At 42.4% G+C, this 18,377-nt stretch overlaps 2 protein-coding genes across 3 annotated transcripts in view; both read right to left on the reverse strand.

Annotated features, from left to right (window-relative positions):
• The window catches only part of LOC311063262 (plasma kallikrein-like), a 15,952-nt gene extending 2,692 nt beyond the window's left edge, over nucleotides 1-13,260 (reverse strand). For both annotated transcript variants that reach the window (XM_084082572.1, XM_084082571.1), the window contains exons 1-7: nucleotides 13,129-13,260; nucleotides 12,032-12,271; nucleotides 10,732-10,894; nucleotides 9,863-9,984; nucleotides 8,824-8,956; nucleotides 7,658-7,764; nucleotides 1-47 (exon numbers count right to left, since the gene is read on the reverse strand). The exon at nucleotides 1-47 is cut by the window's left edge and continues 113 nt beyond it. In XM_084082572.1, the coding sequence (XP_083938698.1) occupies nucleotides 1-47; nucleotides 7,658-7,764; nucleotides 8,824-8,956; nucleotides 9,863-9,984; nucleotides 10,732-10,894; nucleotides 12,032-12,271; nucleotides 13,129-13,189 (873 nt within the window). In that variant the 5' untranslated portion in view covers nucleotides 13,190-13,260. The remainder of the gene's footprint in view (nucleotides 48-7,657; nucleotides 7,765-8,823; nucleotides 8,957-9,862; nucleotides 9,985-10,731; nucleotides 10,895-12,031; nucleotides 12,272-13,128) is intronic.
• Nucleotides 13,261-13,790: 530 nt separating this feature from the next.
• LOC311063387 (carbonyl reductase [NADPH] 1-like) lies at nucleotides 13,791-14,746 on the reverse strand (the record flags this gene model as incomplete). The annotated part of the gene is made up of 1 exon (XM_084082805.1): nucleotides 13,791-14,746. The coding sequence occupies exon 1, from the start codon at nucleotides 14,616-14,618 to the stop codon at nucleotides 13,791-13,793; it is 828 nt and encodes a 275-aa protein (XP_083938931.1). The 5' UTR covers nucleotides 14,619-14,746.
• Nucleotides 14,747-18,377: the final 3,631 nt, after the last annotated feature.

Below are 18,377 nucleotides of genomic sequence, written 5' to 3' on the forward strand. Positions count from 1 at the left end.
GTCAGAACCTCTGAAATGGACCCCTTCATGGACCTGCCTCACCCAGCCTGGAAGAGGAAGAATCACAACGTGTTGTATTTTGTCACATCCCAGGTTTGCAGGTTTTAGACAGGGCCGAAAATGGAAAATTCCCCCTGGAAAACGATGTGGTAGGCATTTTTGAGTAAAAGTACTAAGTGAGTTGTTTCTATATGATTTTTAGGCGCTGAATCCATTTCTGCCGGATGCCAAGCTGTAAAAGTCTCGGTTTAGGCATAAATATCGAGAAATTTGCATAATGAGCAACTTAATTGCCAAAAACTGGGAAAAGGCTATAATTTAGCTTTTAATTAATTTATAAAGGTAATCTAAGAGTTTAATTCCATGTTTATGATGTCCAGAAATCCATCTATTACCATGGTGCAATCATGCTACCTTTCCTTATTAGCATAAATTATGCAAGAATTTGGTAAGGAATTACAATTTGTTTTTCTCTTTTAGTCCTAAAAGTTTAGCTCTCGAATCTAAGTCTATGTTTTAATGTCCACTTACTTAATGGCCTTACTAGACTCTAATAGGCTCTATTAGGCTGTACTAGGCTCTTGTCAGCCCTGTAGCCCCTTTGCACTTGAGATTAACCACTGTATCCACGGGCAATAGTTTTACATGGGTTTGTGTCCACCGGCAATAGTTTTACATGAAAATGTTTAGGCTATAGTATAGTACTGCCCCGTACAACCTAACAGAGCCCAGCAGAGCCCACCAGAGCCCAGCAGTCCGGCACATTCCAGCACACAAAGTCCAGCCCACTGGGAGAATAGCCTAGGGTATGGGGGTAGTTAAATGACTGTAATAGGCTATACAGGGCTGTGTCCAGCTGGAATAGGCTAGACTAGAATGTTCTAGGTCTTACTAGACTCTAATAGGCTATATTAGGCTGTACTAGGCTCTTGTCAGCCCTTTAGCCCCTTTGCACTTGAGATTAACCACTGTGTCCACGGGCAATAGTTTTACATGGGTTTGTGTCCACCGGCAATAGTTTTACATGAAAATGTTTAGGCTATAGTATAGTACTGCCCCGTACAACCTAACAGAGCCCAGCACAGCCCACCAGAGCCCATTATAGCCCACCAGAGCTAAGCAGTCCGGCACATTCCAGCACACAAAGTCCAGCCCACTGGGAGAATAGCTTAGGGTATGGGCGTAGTTAAATGACTGTAATAGGCTATACAGTGCTGGGTCCAGCTGGAATAGGCTAGACTAGAATGATCTAGGCCTTACTAGACTCTAATAGCCTAGAAATGTTCATGTAAAACTATTGCCGGTGGACACAAACCCATGTAAAACTATTGCCCGTGGACACAGTGGTTAATCTCAAGTGCAAAGGGGCTACAGGGCTGACAAGAGCCTAGTACAGCCTAATAGAGCCTATTAGAGTGTAGTAAGGCCTAGAACATTCTAGTCTAGCCTATTCCAGCTGGACCCAGCCCTGTATAGCCTATTACAGTCATTTAACTACCCCCATGCCCTAGGCTATTCTCCCAGTGGGCTGGACTTTGTGTGTTGGAATGTGCCGGACTGCTGGGCTCTGGTGGGCTATAATGGGCTCTGGTGGGCTGTGCTGGGCTCCGTTAGGTTGCCGTGCCCTCTTTTAGCCAGTGGATGTGTAAAGTGCATCCGTTCCTTCTTAGGCGATGACCATCCCTGCTACAAAGTTTTGTGGCATTATGTGAAGCCATTTGGGAGTTGGGTGTCTTTTTGCGATTGACCACGCCCATTGCCCCGCCCCCTTATGGCCGAGGGGCATGGGAAGTTAATTTGGTTCATCATCAGCCCATGCTACACCCTTCCACCAAGTTTCATAAAAGTTGGCGCAGTAGTTTTTCCGTAATCCTGCTTACAAACAGACGCTCAGACAAACAAGTGGTGGTGAAACCTTATCTTCTTTGGCGGAGGAATAAAAAAAACTGGGACCCTTATTTCACTGGCATCCGGTGGATTCTTATTGGGGACACATTGAACTTTGAAAAAATGCTGGATGCCAACTTTTACTCAAAAATGCCTACATGGTTACAGAATTTTCCATTTTCGGCCCCGTCTATTTTACAGATATGCTCCATCATCTTTTGCAGTATTCAATGAGAAGAGAGAGGACAGAGGTTTAGTGAGAGCAAAGGGAAACTTGCTAGAAAACTGGTAGGACAAATAGAGATATATAGCCTACAAACAGTATACTGAAAACAAGATGATGACAATAATAATGATAATGGATTTTAATTATAATGCACTTTACATTTGTGTAAATCTCAAAGTGCTACAATAGGCAATTGCATAAAAAATTATCATCACACCATAAAAAAAAATCTAAGAAACTGAAATGACGTTTAGAAAGTTAGCATCATATACAGGTGTGCACAATTATGTTTTTAAAAAAGAAACATTAGCATCATATGCGTTTTAAAAAAAGTAGCAGTAGGTGCAATGTTCCTTAAGGCTTAAGGTGCCGTTTCAAAGACCAGTTTGAGCATGGACAGTAAAAAAAAAAGCCTTCACATGGTTAAAAACCACCTCATCATGTTCATGCCTTAAATAGAAGGCGGTGTTTACACCTTGTTCAGGAGTCTGATGTACAGTAGTCTCCTGTGTAACAAACAGAAACGTCGATACAAAAGCAATGCATTTTTTATTTCCACATTCAGTAAACAGTCAGCCCAGATTCGAGGCATTATTAAAAGCAACTGGGGTTTGCTACATAGCGACCCAGCTATGAAAAAGATTTTCCCTGCACTACCTACTTTTGTCTCCAGGAGGGCACCCACCCTTTAAAACAGACTAATGCGTAGCCATTTGCCACCAAAAACCTCTTGGCTTCAAAAAACAATCGGCAACTTTCCCTGTGGTCACTGTACACATTGTACTAACTAGAAGCTCGCCCCCGCTACGCGGGGGCGAGCTTCTAGCTTTTAGCCCGTGGCCACGCCCACGTAGCGCCCGCGGCCACTTGGCAGCTCATGTAAGTGGCGTAACGTCCTGAGGGCCAGTGGGGCCGTGGCTCGGTCAGTGAAGACCCTGTAGTGCGGATGATATGTGGCATAGAGGGGCAGATTGTAAATCCCCAGAGGAAACATCCGTGGGCTACCATTGGTTCAGCGATGTGTGCGGTCGCCCTGCGGCCCCTCCTCCTCCACCAATGTGCAGTATTGAGAGCCCTGACGTCACAACAATTGGAGCGATGGGCACTGCACTCTGGTTGGTTAGGGTACACCTAGGGCCCAGGTAGAACCCAGTTAAAGCCTGCATGGGCAAACCCAGTTAGGACCCGCCTTGGTCCCACATAAACATGGCTAGTTGGGGCCCACCTAAGGGCCAGGTAGAAGCTACTTATAGCCTGCATGGGCATCGCAGTTGGGACTGAAGTGGATGCCGCTGACATTGCTGACATGGGGTCCATATGGTTTAGCCCACCTTGAAACCATATGGGAACTACGCTGGCATGCAGGCTGGAATGCAAACGCTGCATCATACCTGTAGTGTGTAGTTTGATGTTGTGTGTGTAGCAGATATACCTGCAGTGTGTAGATCAATGTCCATATGAAAGTCAATGCCCAGCAGTGTTTTTTTTTTCTCCAGCAGAGTTTCTAGTGTCTCTGTCTCTCTCTGGAAGAGGTTGCACATGAACTCTGCAGCCGCACTGAGACGCTCCAACACAAACACTCTGACATTAGGCTGCTTCACACAACAAACATCAGCATCACGCTGCTGTTTGTCCAAAAGACACAATATCTCCTCTCCCACCGACGTCATGTGTTCATTTATCGACAGCCGTACAGACTCCTTTTGACACATTTTACCTCGTTTATCCAGCTCTCACTGACTCTCCACATCGGGCTGTTATAGCGCCACCATGAGGCTGATTAGAGAAATCTCAAGTGGAATTTCTTCCTCGGCATAGTGGGAATGTGGGTGCAAAGTTGCACGGAAAGTGCATGCTGTGTTCATAATGTGAGGCATTTTGGTACAAACGGAGCAGTCCTGCAGACTTTGGAAGCCATTTTAGCCAATCAGGATGGAATATGAAAAATCTGAAAGGGCTTTTTTTTTAATGACTGTGGAGATACTGTGTACCGATTTGCGTGATGTTTGGGCAAAATATGTAGGAGTACTGTGAGAAAAGGTGTTTAGCAAAAAGCGGCCTCCTGGTGGCACTGTAACAGGGCCATGTGAAAGAAATAGGGCAGAGGTTCTGAATTGGCATCCAGGGAGTGTGTGTGCACAGTTTCGTTTCGGGCGGCCTGAAAGGGTTGATAAGCACTGCTCTAATTGGAGCGAAATTATCTGAAATTACTACATGACCATAATGCAGCCTAACATGCGTTGCACGGGGCGGTCCTGCCATTACGTTAGTTACTGTAGTTGCTGTGGAGCTACATAGTTCTCCAGAAGACACACACAAACATACACCATCTACAATGGACTAACTGAGCAGCAATATTGACATTCACCACACGAACGTGCATTGTTGACAAAGTGATTAAACAGCCGCTGCAGGCATGACAACCACGTTAGCGTTAGCTACATGCCACTATCACAGCTCCCTGTCCGTCGTTGCTGCGACTGAATGTGATGGCTACAGCAAGCTCTCTGCGATGCCATTGTCTGGAGACTTCTCCTGGCATGACACGACCAATGAGAGTGAGCGCTGTCGTTGTTGCTAAGATACGGTGGCGTCACTGCCCCATAGCTTGTAGATCTCTCACACATGATTGGCGTAGGCTGCGTTGCCAGGTCTGACTGTTTGTATAAGCGATTTTGGGCTTATTTGGGTGCACTTTTGGGCTCGTTTCCATAGACCACGGCAGCGCTTATTTCTTTCCCGTGACCGATGTGGCAAAAAAAGGTGCAAAACGAACCATCCGGAAGTAAAGTGCGAGATGAAATATATAGCACTTTTTGATTATTAGAGAAGGAGACAGATGTGAAGGTGGAAAATGGAATGTAGGAGATTATATAGTTTTTCATGAGCGATTTTTGTAGCAAGTTGTGAGTGAATTGGGCCACTCCTGTGGGCGGGGGGCTGATTAGAACCATTGGGGTTTGGGAAGGAGACGCTCTCTGTTTGAGTGGAAAGATATTCCTAAAACAAATAGATTCATTGATGTGTTTACGAATCACATTTACAAAATTAACCACTTTGCAAATTGTAACACCTCTTTTGTTGTTTATCGTCTGGAATGTCCTTGTGGGTGCTTCTATGTGGGGAGAACAAAACGAAAATTCAAAGATAGATTGGGAGAACATAAAACAGCAATTCGCACAAACAATCCCAATTATGTGATGGCTGTGCATTACCATGAAAAAGGCCATGGCAGCCCCTCCTCTCTAAAAGCAACAGCTATTGAAGTCATCCCCACTGACAGTAGAGGAGGCGACAGACTCAAAAGGTTGCTCCAAAGAGAAACTTTTTGGATCGTCACGTCCGTTTACCGATCATGTTTGGGTTCACAGTGTAAACATTGAATACACTGTGTTTATAATTACTCTGTTTTCCCAGTATGTTATTTTATAGATTATTTTGGTGTCTGTCACTTTGGGTGTTGGTATTTATTTTTATTTTTTTATTTTTTTTATTTTTTCATATATTGGGGCAATTGTGCTCATTTGAAATGTCATTTGAATATACTAATGACGTAATAACGCATTAACATGATTGATTGACACCTCATCCACGGCTGTATTTAAGTGACTGATTAGTCAGAATGCCAGATAGACCCTGACGAAGACCTTTTAGGTCGAAACGCGTTGGTCACATTCAATTGCCTTGCTCTTAATAAATCTACACATTTTTTCACATGAGACGGAGTGCCTTGGAATTCTTTTCTTTTTAAGTCTGCATTTCACACCTTTTTGGCAAGCAGTACTTTTTTAGAAATCCTCTTTGTACAGTAGTCTTTTTTAGAAGATTCCCTGTTCCAGTTCATGTTTCCATCTCGGCAGCATGGGTTTTATTTGAAATGGAAACCCGAGCCAATCAAACAAAGCTATATGGGAAAATGAACCGGAACAGGAAAACGGGTATGTCAACCCTTTTGAAAACCTGGGACTAAAGGCACAGATTGTATTGACACATGTCCAGAATCTATTGTACAGAGGTATGTACAGTATGCTATTCACAGCCTCATCACAGCACCGTGTTGTGCTGCAGCTTTATTTTATTGACCTCTGTTTTCATTCTTATCTCATTTCGTTGTTGTTGCTGTCGGGCAGAATCCTCTTATCTCCATATTTTAACTTTTTGTGTTTTTTCGTAAATGAATGCCCTGAACATACTATTACAGCATCACACAAAAGCATCAAAAGGTGTTCAATCAGCTACTTTCTTATTTGAATCCTGAAAAGTAACAGTTTTGGACATATTGAGGTTTCCACCCAACAGAGACGATTTGTTTGATTGAATGCCTGTTTTTGTTTTTGGTGCAGTTTTTCATGTTGTATTAGAAGAGCTACAGTAGAAAGCATACTTTTTTTCACTAGAATACAAAGAAAAAACAAACTCTGTCGCACAAAATGTAACATTACCCTGCAAAGGCTGCATGTGAAGGATTCGAGTAAAACCTTCCCTCAGAAGGGAGAACATACAGTAATATCAACATGGGCGAGACTGCCGTGAAACATGATTGCTAAACAATCATAAAATAATTAGTTAATTGCCCTGCTTAGTTGTCTCCAATTATTCTCTGTAGCCACGTGCATCTTGACAAAACAATTAAGCCTAAGCTTTATTTATACAGTACATCATACGACAGTGTTATTTTCTTAATAAAGTTGTTTTTATTTGTTTTGTAAAGCAACAAAGTATCTAGAAAAGCTCTATATAAATTGCTTGTTGTATTATTATATTATATGTTGGTTGCCGAGAAGAACTGATCTCCAAGCCAACACATTTTTAAAAGAGTATAGAGTATACTGTCGTACTATCAACATGCCGTGAAGCGTGATTGTTAAACAATCATAAAATAATGAGTTAATTGCTCTGCTTAGTTGTCCTGTGCATGAGCGGACGCCACTCTGTAAACATTTACAGAGTGAACTGTACCTACATTCAGTTTGGCTGTTGGTTCAGTTTGAGGGAGACTAGAATTGAAAGTGGCATTCATTGAATGCATTTTGTGTTTTTGAGCAATATCAAATATAATTCGTAGTTTTGTCCACGTACTGCAGACTGCTGTTGTTCTAAACACGTGAAGGGTTTTGAAGACGTGTGCTCAGTGTTATGTAACCCTTGTAAAAAAAATACAAAAAAACATAACTCTGAGAGCCCTTTTCTCCTGTGTACAGCAGAGAAAGGGTTCCCAACCCTTCCAGGCCATGACCCCCCAAAATAATCATATTTGAACTGTGAACCCCCACCCTGACAAGCACTTGGAATTGTAAGCATTTGCATTTAGTTAGTTAGAGTAGACTCGGTTCCAAAGATAATATTCTAAAAATAGCCGATCTACAAGCTCACAACGCCTCGCTCTGCGAGGCGTTGTGAGCTTGTAGATCGGCTATTTTCACAACGTTTGGCTCTTTCTGAAGCAATATTTGAAACTTAGGCAATGTTGCACATTAAGCTAATAATTTGGGGACGCCCCCTGGGGGTACAGTACAGTTACCCAGTGTACAGCAGAGTCCATACCGTCGTCAGGTTGACAGAAGCGTGCAGGTATTCCAGAGATGGCTCCTTGATAAGCATCCGTCTCCATTTTGTAACCATTGTTCTTCAGGTAGCAATGGAGGTGTTCACTGTATGAGTAAACACGACAAACAAGTAGAACTAAAGTCATATATATCGTCTCTGTCGGGGTGGAAACCTCACACGTCCAAAACTGTTACTTTACAGGATTCAAATTCAAAAGTAGCAAAAGTAGCAGATCTACAAGCTCAAAGCACGTCGTTTCACGCCGCGTTTCGAGCCGGTAGATCTGCTACTTTCGATGCTTTTGTGTGACGCTGTACTAGTATGAAGTAAGGTAGGGTATATATATATATATATATATATATATATATATATCTACATATATATATATATATATATATATATATATATATATATATATATATATATATATATATATATATATATATATATATATATATATATATATATATATACATATATATATATATATAGTATTATTGTATTATTTTGGCCATTGTCATTGCTGTCAAAAATGTCAGGAGAAAAAGTCAAAAATAGCCAATCCACAAGCTGCGACACATGGCAAGGAAATAGTTTGGTAACTCCTGGAATAAATGATGAGATGTAGAGTACACATGTAATGTGTCCAGTCCACTCCCTATGGGGCATCATACACAGCTGGAGCAGGTGAAGTAGAATGTATAGTATAAACATCAGAGCCATATAAGGAGAGTTGCGTCACCTCTGTTCACTTCAGTCTTCTACAGAGCCTTCAATTGCCTGAACCGGAAGTTCACAGAATGCACACGGAGTCTATGAGCATTTGTCACTATTTTAGTCGTAGTCTTTTGAATAACACACCAGTCCTATTTCAGTCCTATTTTAGTCTTCTCAAATTGTTTAGTCTTAGTCTAGTCTTAGTCGACTAAATATCAAAATCTTTTAGTCTTTTGGTCTTTTGGTCTTTTGGTCTTTTGGTCTTTTAGTCATTTAGTCATTTCGTTTTTTAGTCTTCTTAGTCAACAAAATTAACACTGGTTTACATGAACCGCGTGACCGGCGCTGTTGCTGCCACCTCATTGACGTAACTCTCCATTAGAAGGCTCTGGTAAACATGAAATGTGTCCACTCCCCTCTCTATGGTAGCCCTACATCATACACACCTGGAGAAAGTGAAGTAGGTGCAGCGTGGATGAGCAGAGCACAGGCTCAGACAGTGTTCAGCTGAGACAGCAGACAGCGTCTCGATGTCGTGTCCTGGAATGTTGATGTTTTGTAGGATCTTAGTCTTACAAGCTGCACGCACGCGCACCACACACACGCAACACACACGCACACGCACACACACACACACACACACACACCGTTCTGTGTGAAAGTATGCATTTTGACCGACACGATCCTTTTAGTTGCTTAATTATATAGTGAAGCCCATACCCACTTTGTGTAGCGCAATTCAAAACCTTTTTTATGTCAAGGACCACATCCATCTCATAAGATGTTTTTGATAGACATTATTTGGTCTGATATGGTCTGTCATTTGGTCCCAGAATTCATTTAGTGTCAATCTACTGTATAGGTATAGAGATAATAGCAGTTTAACTCTGATCCAAGCAGAAATTCTTGTCCGTTACGAAGATTAACTATCAGTCATTTAGTCACGCACGCACGCGCGCACGCACGCACGCACGCACACACACACACACACACACACACAGTGTGACTACGTACATGGTTTAGTCATGTGAATGCATATATGAATGACTGAATGAATGCATGCATTTTTATTTTCGTGTCTTGTCATAAAACCCATCACTTACGGGATTATAAGACATCAAAAATATAAATAAACAATATCAGATTAATTTCCTGGTAACATAAACATAAACTGTAAAAAGTAAAAAAAAGGTTCCCAAAAACAAAAAATAGATATACATCACATGTTTTCTTTGTCCGTTTGTCCCATGCTTTTTCTAATTATTATTATTATAAATATTAATATCTTATGTTTAAAAATCCATACAAGTCTCTCTGCGTCACTTAACCATATCAAATCTAGGTTTTTATACCTATTAAATATTTTTGGGACGTAGCTCATGATATAAGGGTCAGTAGAAAATAAAATGGAACGCATTCTCAATATCATATATGTCACAATAAGTACAAATCCGCTCTTTTTCTATTAGTCCTCTCTGTACCTACCAGTCTCAAGGTGTGTGTGTGTCTGCAGCAGATTGTAGGAGAATCCAGAGACCAGATCGGAGGCGTTTTCTACAACAGGAGTCCTGGGTTCTGCCCAGCTGTACTTCAGAACACACTTATATCTACAACCACAGTGTAAACAGTTATGTCAGTAATGGGACACATCTCTTAGAGCAGTGGTTCTCAACCTTTTCAGGCCGCGACCCCCCAAAATAATCATATTTGAACTGGGGACCCCCCCCACCCTGACAAGCACTTGGAAATTAGGAATTGAGGTATTACATTTGGTTTTACTCCGTTCCACAGGCACAGATAAAAATGTACAAGCTCACAACACCTTGCAATAGGCTCTATATGCACAGCAGCCATATTGGGAATGAATTGGGCCCCTTCCTTACTTCCTTCACAGGTGTTACCAATAATACTAATTAAGGCTGCATTCCATTTAGTGTAGCACAGTGGTTGTCTTATTTTCAAGGACCCCCATACCCCCAAATGGACCCTTACGGGTCCATTTGGTTCCATTTGTACACTCTCAGAGTTACACACCCACCATAAGGGGCCTTTTGGGAACCAAAATGGAGTGTTTCTAGTGAGCCAACATGCACAATATCAGCACCCTGACCAGAATGGAACAGAGCCTTCATTAGTATCATTGGTAACACCTGTGAAGGAAGTAAGAAGAGGCCCAATTTCTTTCCAATATGGCTGCTGTGCATAGAGCCTATTATGAGCTATACTATAGTAGATCTGCTATTTTCACATGTTTTGCCTCTTTCTTATATCAAATCTTTCTTATGACAAATAAAAACGTCTTGAATCTCGAATCTTGTTCATAACTCATAACTGACATGATGTCCCTTGTTCACCTGATGGTCTGGATGGAGAAGGATTCCGTGATGAAGGTGAAGAAGTGGCAGGTAGAGTCGTGGTTGCAGATTCTCTGACACTCCTCAAAGTCCCCTGTGAACAGCGTGCGATAGTCCGTTCCGTGGAACTCCATGTCATGATACACCTTAGATAGACAGGCGTCTGACACACACAGACAGACAGACAGACAGACAGACAGACAGACAGACAGACAGACAGACAGACAGACAGACAGACAGACAGACAGACAGACAGACAGACAGACAGACAGACAGACACACACACACACACACACACACACACACACACACACACACACACACACACACACACACACACACACACACACACAGACAGACAGACAGACAGACAGACAGACAAGGGATGCATATTGTGTTGGAAAGACACTTTATTTCCACATGTGGGAAACACTCGACATGTGGTGGGGGTACACCCAGGGGTCCATGAGTTCCTGGGGGTCCTCGGCTAAATAATTGACAGTTAGGAACCGAATGGACCCTTGCAGGTCTGTAATAATTGTATAATTGGAACAATGGAAACTTATGGGTCCATTTGGTTCCCTTTGAACTGTGCTCATATCCATTACAGAGGTATACTGTATACACCATCTATGATATCTGGTCATTTTTCAATTTCACACATATACCCCACACACATTGACCCCAGCCTATTTTTAGCGGCGCTAGCCGCTCTATACCTTTAGGTATAGAGCGGATCCTGCTCTATACCTGACTTTGTCCGTGTTCACCGTCAACGCTCTGATTGGTCAGACCCGTCAACGTTCTGATTGGTCAGACCCGTCAACGTTCTGATTGGTCAGACCCGTCAACAAAGTGATTGGTCAAGCTTCACGTGACACATGGCTATAAACACATTATAAACACATATCGACAAATGATTATTTTGATGATGAAATGAAATGATTAATGATTATTTTGTTAAAATATTTATCTTAAATAATAGATTAAATTGGTTAGTTCAAATAACTGTTGCACCCACGTCTTAAAGGACCACACAGGTCCAGTCAAAGCGGTAATTTCAAATATATCGCCTCTGTCGGGGTGGAAATGTCCAAAATCTTTACCTTTCAAGGCTATAATACAAATATAGCAAAAGTAGCAGATCTACAAGCTCAAAACGCGCCGTGTTTCGAGCTTGCAGATCTGCTTTTGATTATTTTGTGCGACGCTGTAGTACGATCAAGTTTGATGTTAATTCACGACACAGCAACGAATTCAATAAGCTGAACGTAGCACTGGTTAGTTGTCATGTTCCTACCCGGCGGTAGACGACAGGGTTTCAGAGAGTAGCCAGAGGTGGAACCCACTAGCGGAAGCTGTCTCCTGGGCTTTCCCAACGCAGTGGACTTCAGGGAGCAGGAGTAATGCATGAAGGAGAAGAACAGGCAGGACGGATGCTCGGTGCACATCCGCTGACAGTGTTCCACATCAGGAGACGAAACCCATGTCACATTGTCTCCCGTGAAGTCAATGTTCTCCAGCACGCTCTCTATACACTCTGTGGAAACGCAGTGGTGGAAAATAGGTTTTACATGAGTAAAAGTATTAATACTGCAATGTAGAAATACTCTGTTTACAAGTAAAAGTCCGGAATTCTAAATTTACAGTATTGGTATCAAAATGTACTTAAAAGTACAAATATTAAAAGTACTCATTATGCAGAATGTCCCATTTCACAAGTTTCAAATGTATAAAACTCTTTTGAAAGTAGCAGATCGGCTATTTTCAAATGGCCAAAATGTATATAGGGCTGAAGTGGGCTGTATTAATAATCAAAATCTACAAAGTAACTAGTAACTAAACTTTTCAAATAATTGTAGTGAAGTTAAAAGTATAATATTTGCCTTAGTAACTTAGTTACTTTACACCACTGATTACTATACTTTTGGGGACAGCAACATTTTTAGGATGCAATTTTATGAATACCCTTTTTGCTTTTTTGTTTTGTTTTGCCTTGCCAATTACTTGCTCACAAGTGTGTTGGGTAGTGAGCTTGTGAGCCTTAATTGTAGATCGGCTATTTATGGTGCACACCACCCAATCCCAACTTTAACTCTTATTGAAAGTCGATTTGGATAGAAGCATCTGCTAAGTGACTGTAATGTAATGTAACACCAACCTGAATATTTTCCTAACATAAAATTACAATTTATCTTGCAAAGATCTTGCAAATCTTGCGAGGAGCAGGAAAATTGTCCTCAAAATGTTTATTCTCAAATCCTACTATAGGCTAATTGTTGTGGTGGTTTGGCCCTCACAACTTTAGCCATATTCCTAGCCTCCACACACAGGCACCTGCACAGTATGGCACATTAAAGATTATATATATATATATATGAGGAAAAAACAACAGACCTTGACTGAAGGCGAACCCACACCAACCGAGCAGAACCAGTACAAACACATAAACATTCATGTTGATTTCGGCTGGTGTTCCGTTGAACCCATGGAACGTTCTTCAAACTCTTCAAGTGTGGTGGTTCAGAGTGACTGAATGATGCTTTTCAGGGACCGTCCCTGGTCTTTTAAAGTCTTGCTTGTTGATTCAAAGTCAGGACTGGTGAGGTGGCAAACTTGACCAACTTGCTGTGCTTGTTTCAAGTGTTGGCATGGTGGTGGCATGGTGTCGCCACGCTCTGCAGACAGGGTATATGACCTCTGACCTGACCTTTTCTTTTATATATTTTTTTTATTTTTGATCAACAAGGTTTTCAATTGTTTTGCCAGTGTTCCATATTTAATACAAATCTTTTACCCTTTTAAAAAACAAAAAACATTTCAGGTTATTAAAGGTAAAGCCAAGCAGAAAATACAATTGCACGTGGTTGCAACGCTGCATTTTTGTCATGTATGGATCGTCATAACATAAGACAGTAAAAGTCTCTTTCATGTATTATACTCTAGAGAGTCTAGCCCAATTGCGTTTCTTTGAATGGAATAACATTTCGGTTCATCCATGCTAAAGGTAAAACATGTTCATACAGTGTACAGACACATGCTCATCCCTCTCTATCCTATCACCATGGTTGTACTTTTTTGTCAGAGACAAATTTCCCATGAGGCCGTGTGGCTCCCGGGGGCAGTAGGGCCAGGTAGACCGGAGTCACAGCGCCCTCGTCTGGTGACTTTGGAGCTTTAGGACCGGCCATGTCCGTTCGCACCCAGCCCGGACAACAGGCGTTCAAGAGTATCCGGTCGTCCGGCCTCTCCTTAGACAGCCGACGGGCCAGGACCACCGACAGAGCCGTTAGCCCGGCCTTAGACACTCCATACGCGGTCTGAGGCCAGCCTCCGGCCTCGTGCTCGCCCGTCTTGGTCAGGCCGACGAACCGCCGCATCAGTCCCACCAGCTCGTCCTCCGCCAGGTCCTCGCTGCGGAAGCGCTCCTGGAGGGCGGGGCTACACCGATTCAGGGCGAGAGAGCCCTGGAGGCTGGAGACGTTCACCACGCGACCTCCAGGTTTGACGAGAGGCATGAAGTGAGTCAACACGTCTCGGGTGGCAAAGAAGTTGGTCTTCAGAGTCACCTCGGCCTGGACGTCGAACGGAGCGGTGTCCGCGACTTTAAACGCTATCCCGGCGTTGTTGACGAGGACGTCCACGCCGCCGTATTTTTTTGTGAAGTAATTAGCCGCGGCGGCAATGCTGTTCGGGTCATTGATGTCCAGCTGGTGAAACATTGGTTTGAGTCCCTCTGAGGCCAGAGACTCGACTGCCGCCCGGCCCCGTCCACCGTCTCTGGCAGTGACATAAACATGTCCTTGGAACTGCTGACAGAGGGCTCTGACTATGGCCAGACCTATCCCTTTGTTACTGCCTGTTACCACAGCCACCCTGATAGACATGGTTTGGAATGGTCTTCTTTTTGTGCTGAAAGTGTTGTGTGGGGTATGTCTGGGTGGAAACCTCGAATAAGACCCTTTCTATATGGGATGCCAGGAGATATGCTGACACGTACAGTCACAGTTTGTCATTGAAGTAATCAATTGAATCGATTATCCTATAGGCCTACAATTGCGGGTAGCGGCGGTTGGACATTGGGTTCGCAATGTTAACGGGCGCAAGAATGTCACATCCGTGACATTTCTTCCCTCCATTCGCAGGTTTACGTTACGTCACGTTACGTCACAGACGTAACATGGCCATATATTGAGGCCACTTGACACTGAACTTTCTGAACATTGAGTAAAAAAAAACAATTGCTTTTAATAAAATCAACTTTTAGACATTTTTATCCCACGATTTTGCAACCCCATTTTTTCCACCCCGTGCCAATGGCCTAAGTGATCTTGGGCACTACTCTCCCTCTGCCAGCCTAGGGAGAGCCCAGAGCCGAGCTCATGTCTCCGTCAATGCATGAGAGCTAACACGCCTTCTTATCACCCGACAGGGGGGAGTTTCCCCGGTTGGACGTAGCATGTGGAAGGAACGCGTTATTCCAACTGGTCCTTTAATAAAATAATCAATTAGATTCTCGGATTCTTCTCGGTTATTATATGAAATGGAAAAGTAATCGATTGAATAATAGCTAAGAAGATAATCAATATCATGGATGGAGGAGAGAAGAGTCTTAGGAGCTTGAAGTGAGGATACACAAGGCGTTGTCTTTGGCAACATGGTACAGTAACAGTGTATGCTTTGTATTTTTACAACACAGTATACTACTGTATCTGTTGATGACAAAGTACTGGTCAATAAAGGTACATAGAAAGAGCTTGTAGTAACTTAATAAAGGTACATAGAAAGAGCATATCGTTGCTGTCGGGCGGAAACCTCTTATCTCCATATTTTAACTTTTTGAGTTTTTTCATAAATTCATGCCCTACTTGATCACTTAAGGGTCACACAGATCTGCTACTTTTGCTGTTTTTGAATCCCGAAAAGTAACAGTTTCGGACATAATGAGGTTTCCAACCGGTGATATCCTGAAAAGGACCACATCCAGGATATGAGACACACGTTCCGCACACTCTGTAAACAATGTCTACAATATTTGTACAATATTTGTTCTTGATGAATGAGGCTTGTCGCACCAAGCAAACGTTCTTGTTTGTTCTCTCCATGTCCCCTCCCTCGGTCAATTAGACTTAATTGACATAATTATTATACGACCTACTGTGTCAAATCTAATAACCTTGGAAAGGTACCAAGTTGTGTGACAGGTAAACAAATAGGCTCTTTTCACTTCCTTAACCTGAAACTTATCACTGTAAATGTACTAGAGAAAAAGCAATTACTCAAACTTGGCCCTTTTGCGATGGAAGCACTGTTTGTACTGATTAGGCCAATGTGTTTTTGGTAAAATGATTATTTTGCATGTCCTTGGCAAAATTGAATATTGATGAGAATGTCCATCATGAGCTGCCATGATGACCCGTGGATGTAAAGTATAGACAGGGTTCTTGTTTACAAACATTAGTGGGTGTGTGCGCATTCAGGGTGCAAAACTATAGGTTACTGGACATAACCCCAGTTTTATGATAATATGAGCGAGATGTCTCGCTATGGGAGAGCGCCCTCTGGCGTGATCACAGCAGCATTACCCTATAAACTCCAGACAATTCTATTGGCTGGACTCTGACAGGAGGGCCCGCCCTCCACCTTATATCAGTCAGGGGCGCGTCAGTTCATTCAATTCAAGATAACATTTTTCTTCTCGTTCGTAAACAAGAAGGGTGTCTTTCGAGACAACCTTCTTGTTCGCGGAGCCCAGGACACAAACAGCTGATCTGACTTTGCCAAAGGCAGATGTGACTTATAAGGGCCCAAATGTGTTCTAAGAGCAGCATTCAATTTCATTGGTCGCCGTGCCCATTCAATTTCATTGGTCCTCGGGACTGCCCGACCCCCCCCCCCCCCCCCCCCAAGTGGGGTAGGGGGCGGGGTTAGAGGTGGGAGGCGGGTTCAAAGGAATTTTGAAATGTGCAGCGGCAGCCATCTTGTTTCACCCTGCTGCAGCAACTGTTAACTGCCTACTGCATATAAACTCCTGCTCCCATAAGGTAAATCTTTTAAACATTAATAGGTTTGATTAAGCTATGATTTGCTAGCTAACTAAGTAAGCAAGGTGCTGATTGTTTTGATTAGCCTAAGCTAGGGTTTTCTAGCTATCTAACTTAGCAAGATTGTTTTGATTAGCCAAAGCTACGGTTTTCTAGCTATCTAACTTAGCAAGGTGCTAATTTCAGCTAAGTTAAAAAGACAAATAAGAGCAATAACAACACAGAAATTAGCTGTTTGTTTTACACGTGCCACTCTGCCTTGAAATGCAATGTTATTTAATCATTTTCAAACATAGCTAGCAAGCTAATAAGGCAACTTCTGCTACAAGACAATGCTGTGCCCGCAGAGCAGCAATTTAATGCATACCATTTAAGGTGCCCTGAGATCAGCATTGACAACGTGCCCCCAGAGCAGCAATTTAACATTGGTCTATGCATATTATTAAAAATGCTCTGAGAGCAGCATAGACAAAGCAGCAATTTAACATTGGTCTATGCATATCATTGAAGCTGCTCTGAGAGCAGCATTGACAAAGTGCCCCAAGAGCAGCAATTTGATATTGCTCTGTCTATATTATTTAAGCTGCTCCGAGAGCAGCATTGACAACGTGCTCCCAGGGCAGAAATTTAACATTGCTCTATGCATATCATTTAAGCTGCTCTGAGAGCAGCATTGACAAAGTGCCCCCAGAGCAGCAATTTAACATTGGCTTATACATATCATTGAAGCTGCTCTGAGAGCAGCATTGACAACATGCCCCCAGAGCAGCAATTTCACATTGGTCTATGCATATTATTAAAGCTGATCTGAGAGCAGCATCGACAAATCAGCAATTTAACATTGATCTATACATATCATTGAAGCTGCTCTGAGAGCAGCATTGACAAAGTGCTCTGTCTATATTATTTAAGCTGCTCTGAGAGCAGCATTGACAATGAGCACCCAGGGCAGCAATTTAACATTTGTATATGCATATCATTTAAGGTGCTCTGAGAGCAGCATTGACAACATGCCCCCAGAGCAGCAATTTCACATTGGTCTATGCATATTATTAAAGCTGCTCTGAGAGCAGCATCGACAAATCAGCAATTTAACATTGGCTTATACATATCATTGAAGCTGCTCTGAGAGCAGCATTGACAAAGTGCCCTAAGAGCAGCAATTTGATATTGCTGCTATATTAAGGGGCATTTAATCGACTGGATTGTACAAAGTATTATGTGACCAGGGCACCTAGGCCCGGAACAGAATACCAGACTACGCCACCCTGGGAGTTTCACCCAGAGAATACCACAAAATTCACAGTTCAGAATACCAAATGTCAGGTTTAAAAGAGGAGCAGAGACGTGTTTCCAGTTAAAAAATATACTTTACTGGTTTCTCACTTGTACTGTAACATATATATTACTGTGATAGAACACATTTCTACAGAACCTGTGGATATCCTTGTCATTCTGGGCTTAAACAAGAAGTTGAATGTTTGAATGATATAGCACACATAGAGGAACTGTAGTGGTGAAACCTTTATTAAACAAAACAAAACAAAAACGTAATCATTTTCCCCACGGGATAAAAGGGGATCTGATATTGTAACAATCTAA

The sequence above is a fragment of the Gymnoscopelus microlampas genome (genome assembly GCF_963454915.1).
Source record: "Gymnoscopelus microlampas genome assembly, chromosome: 16".
Lineage (NCBI taxonomy): Eukaryota > Metazoa > Chordata > Actinopteri > Myctophiformes > Myctophidae > Gymnoscopelus > Gymnoscopelus microlampas.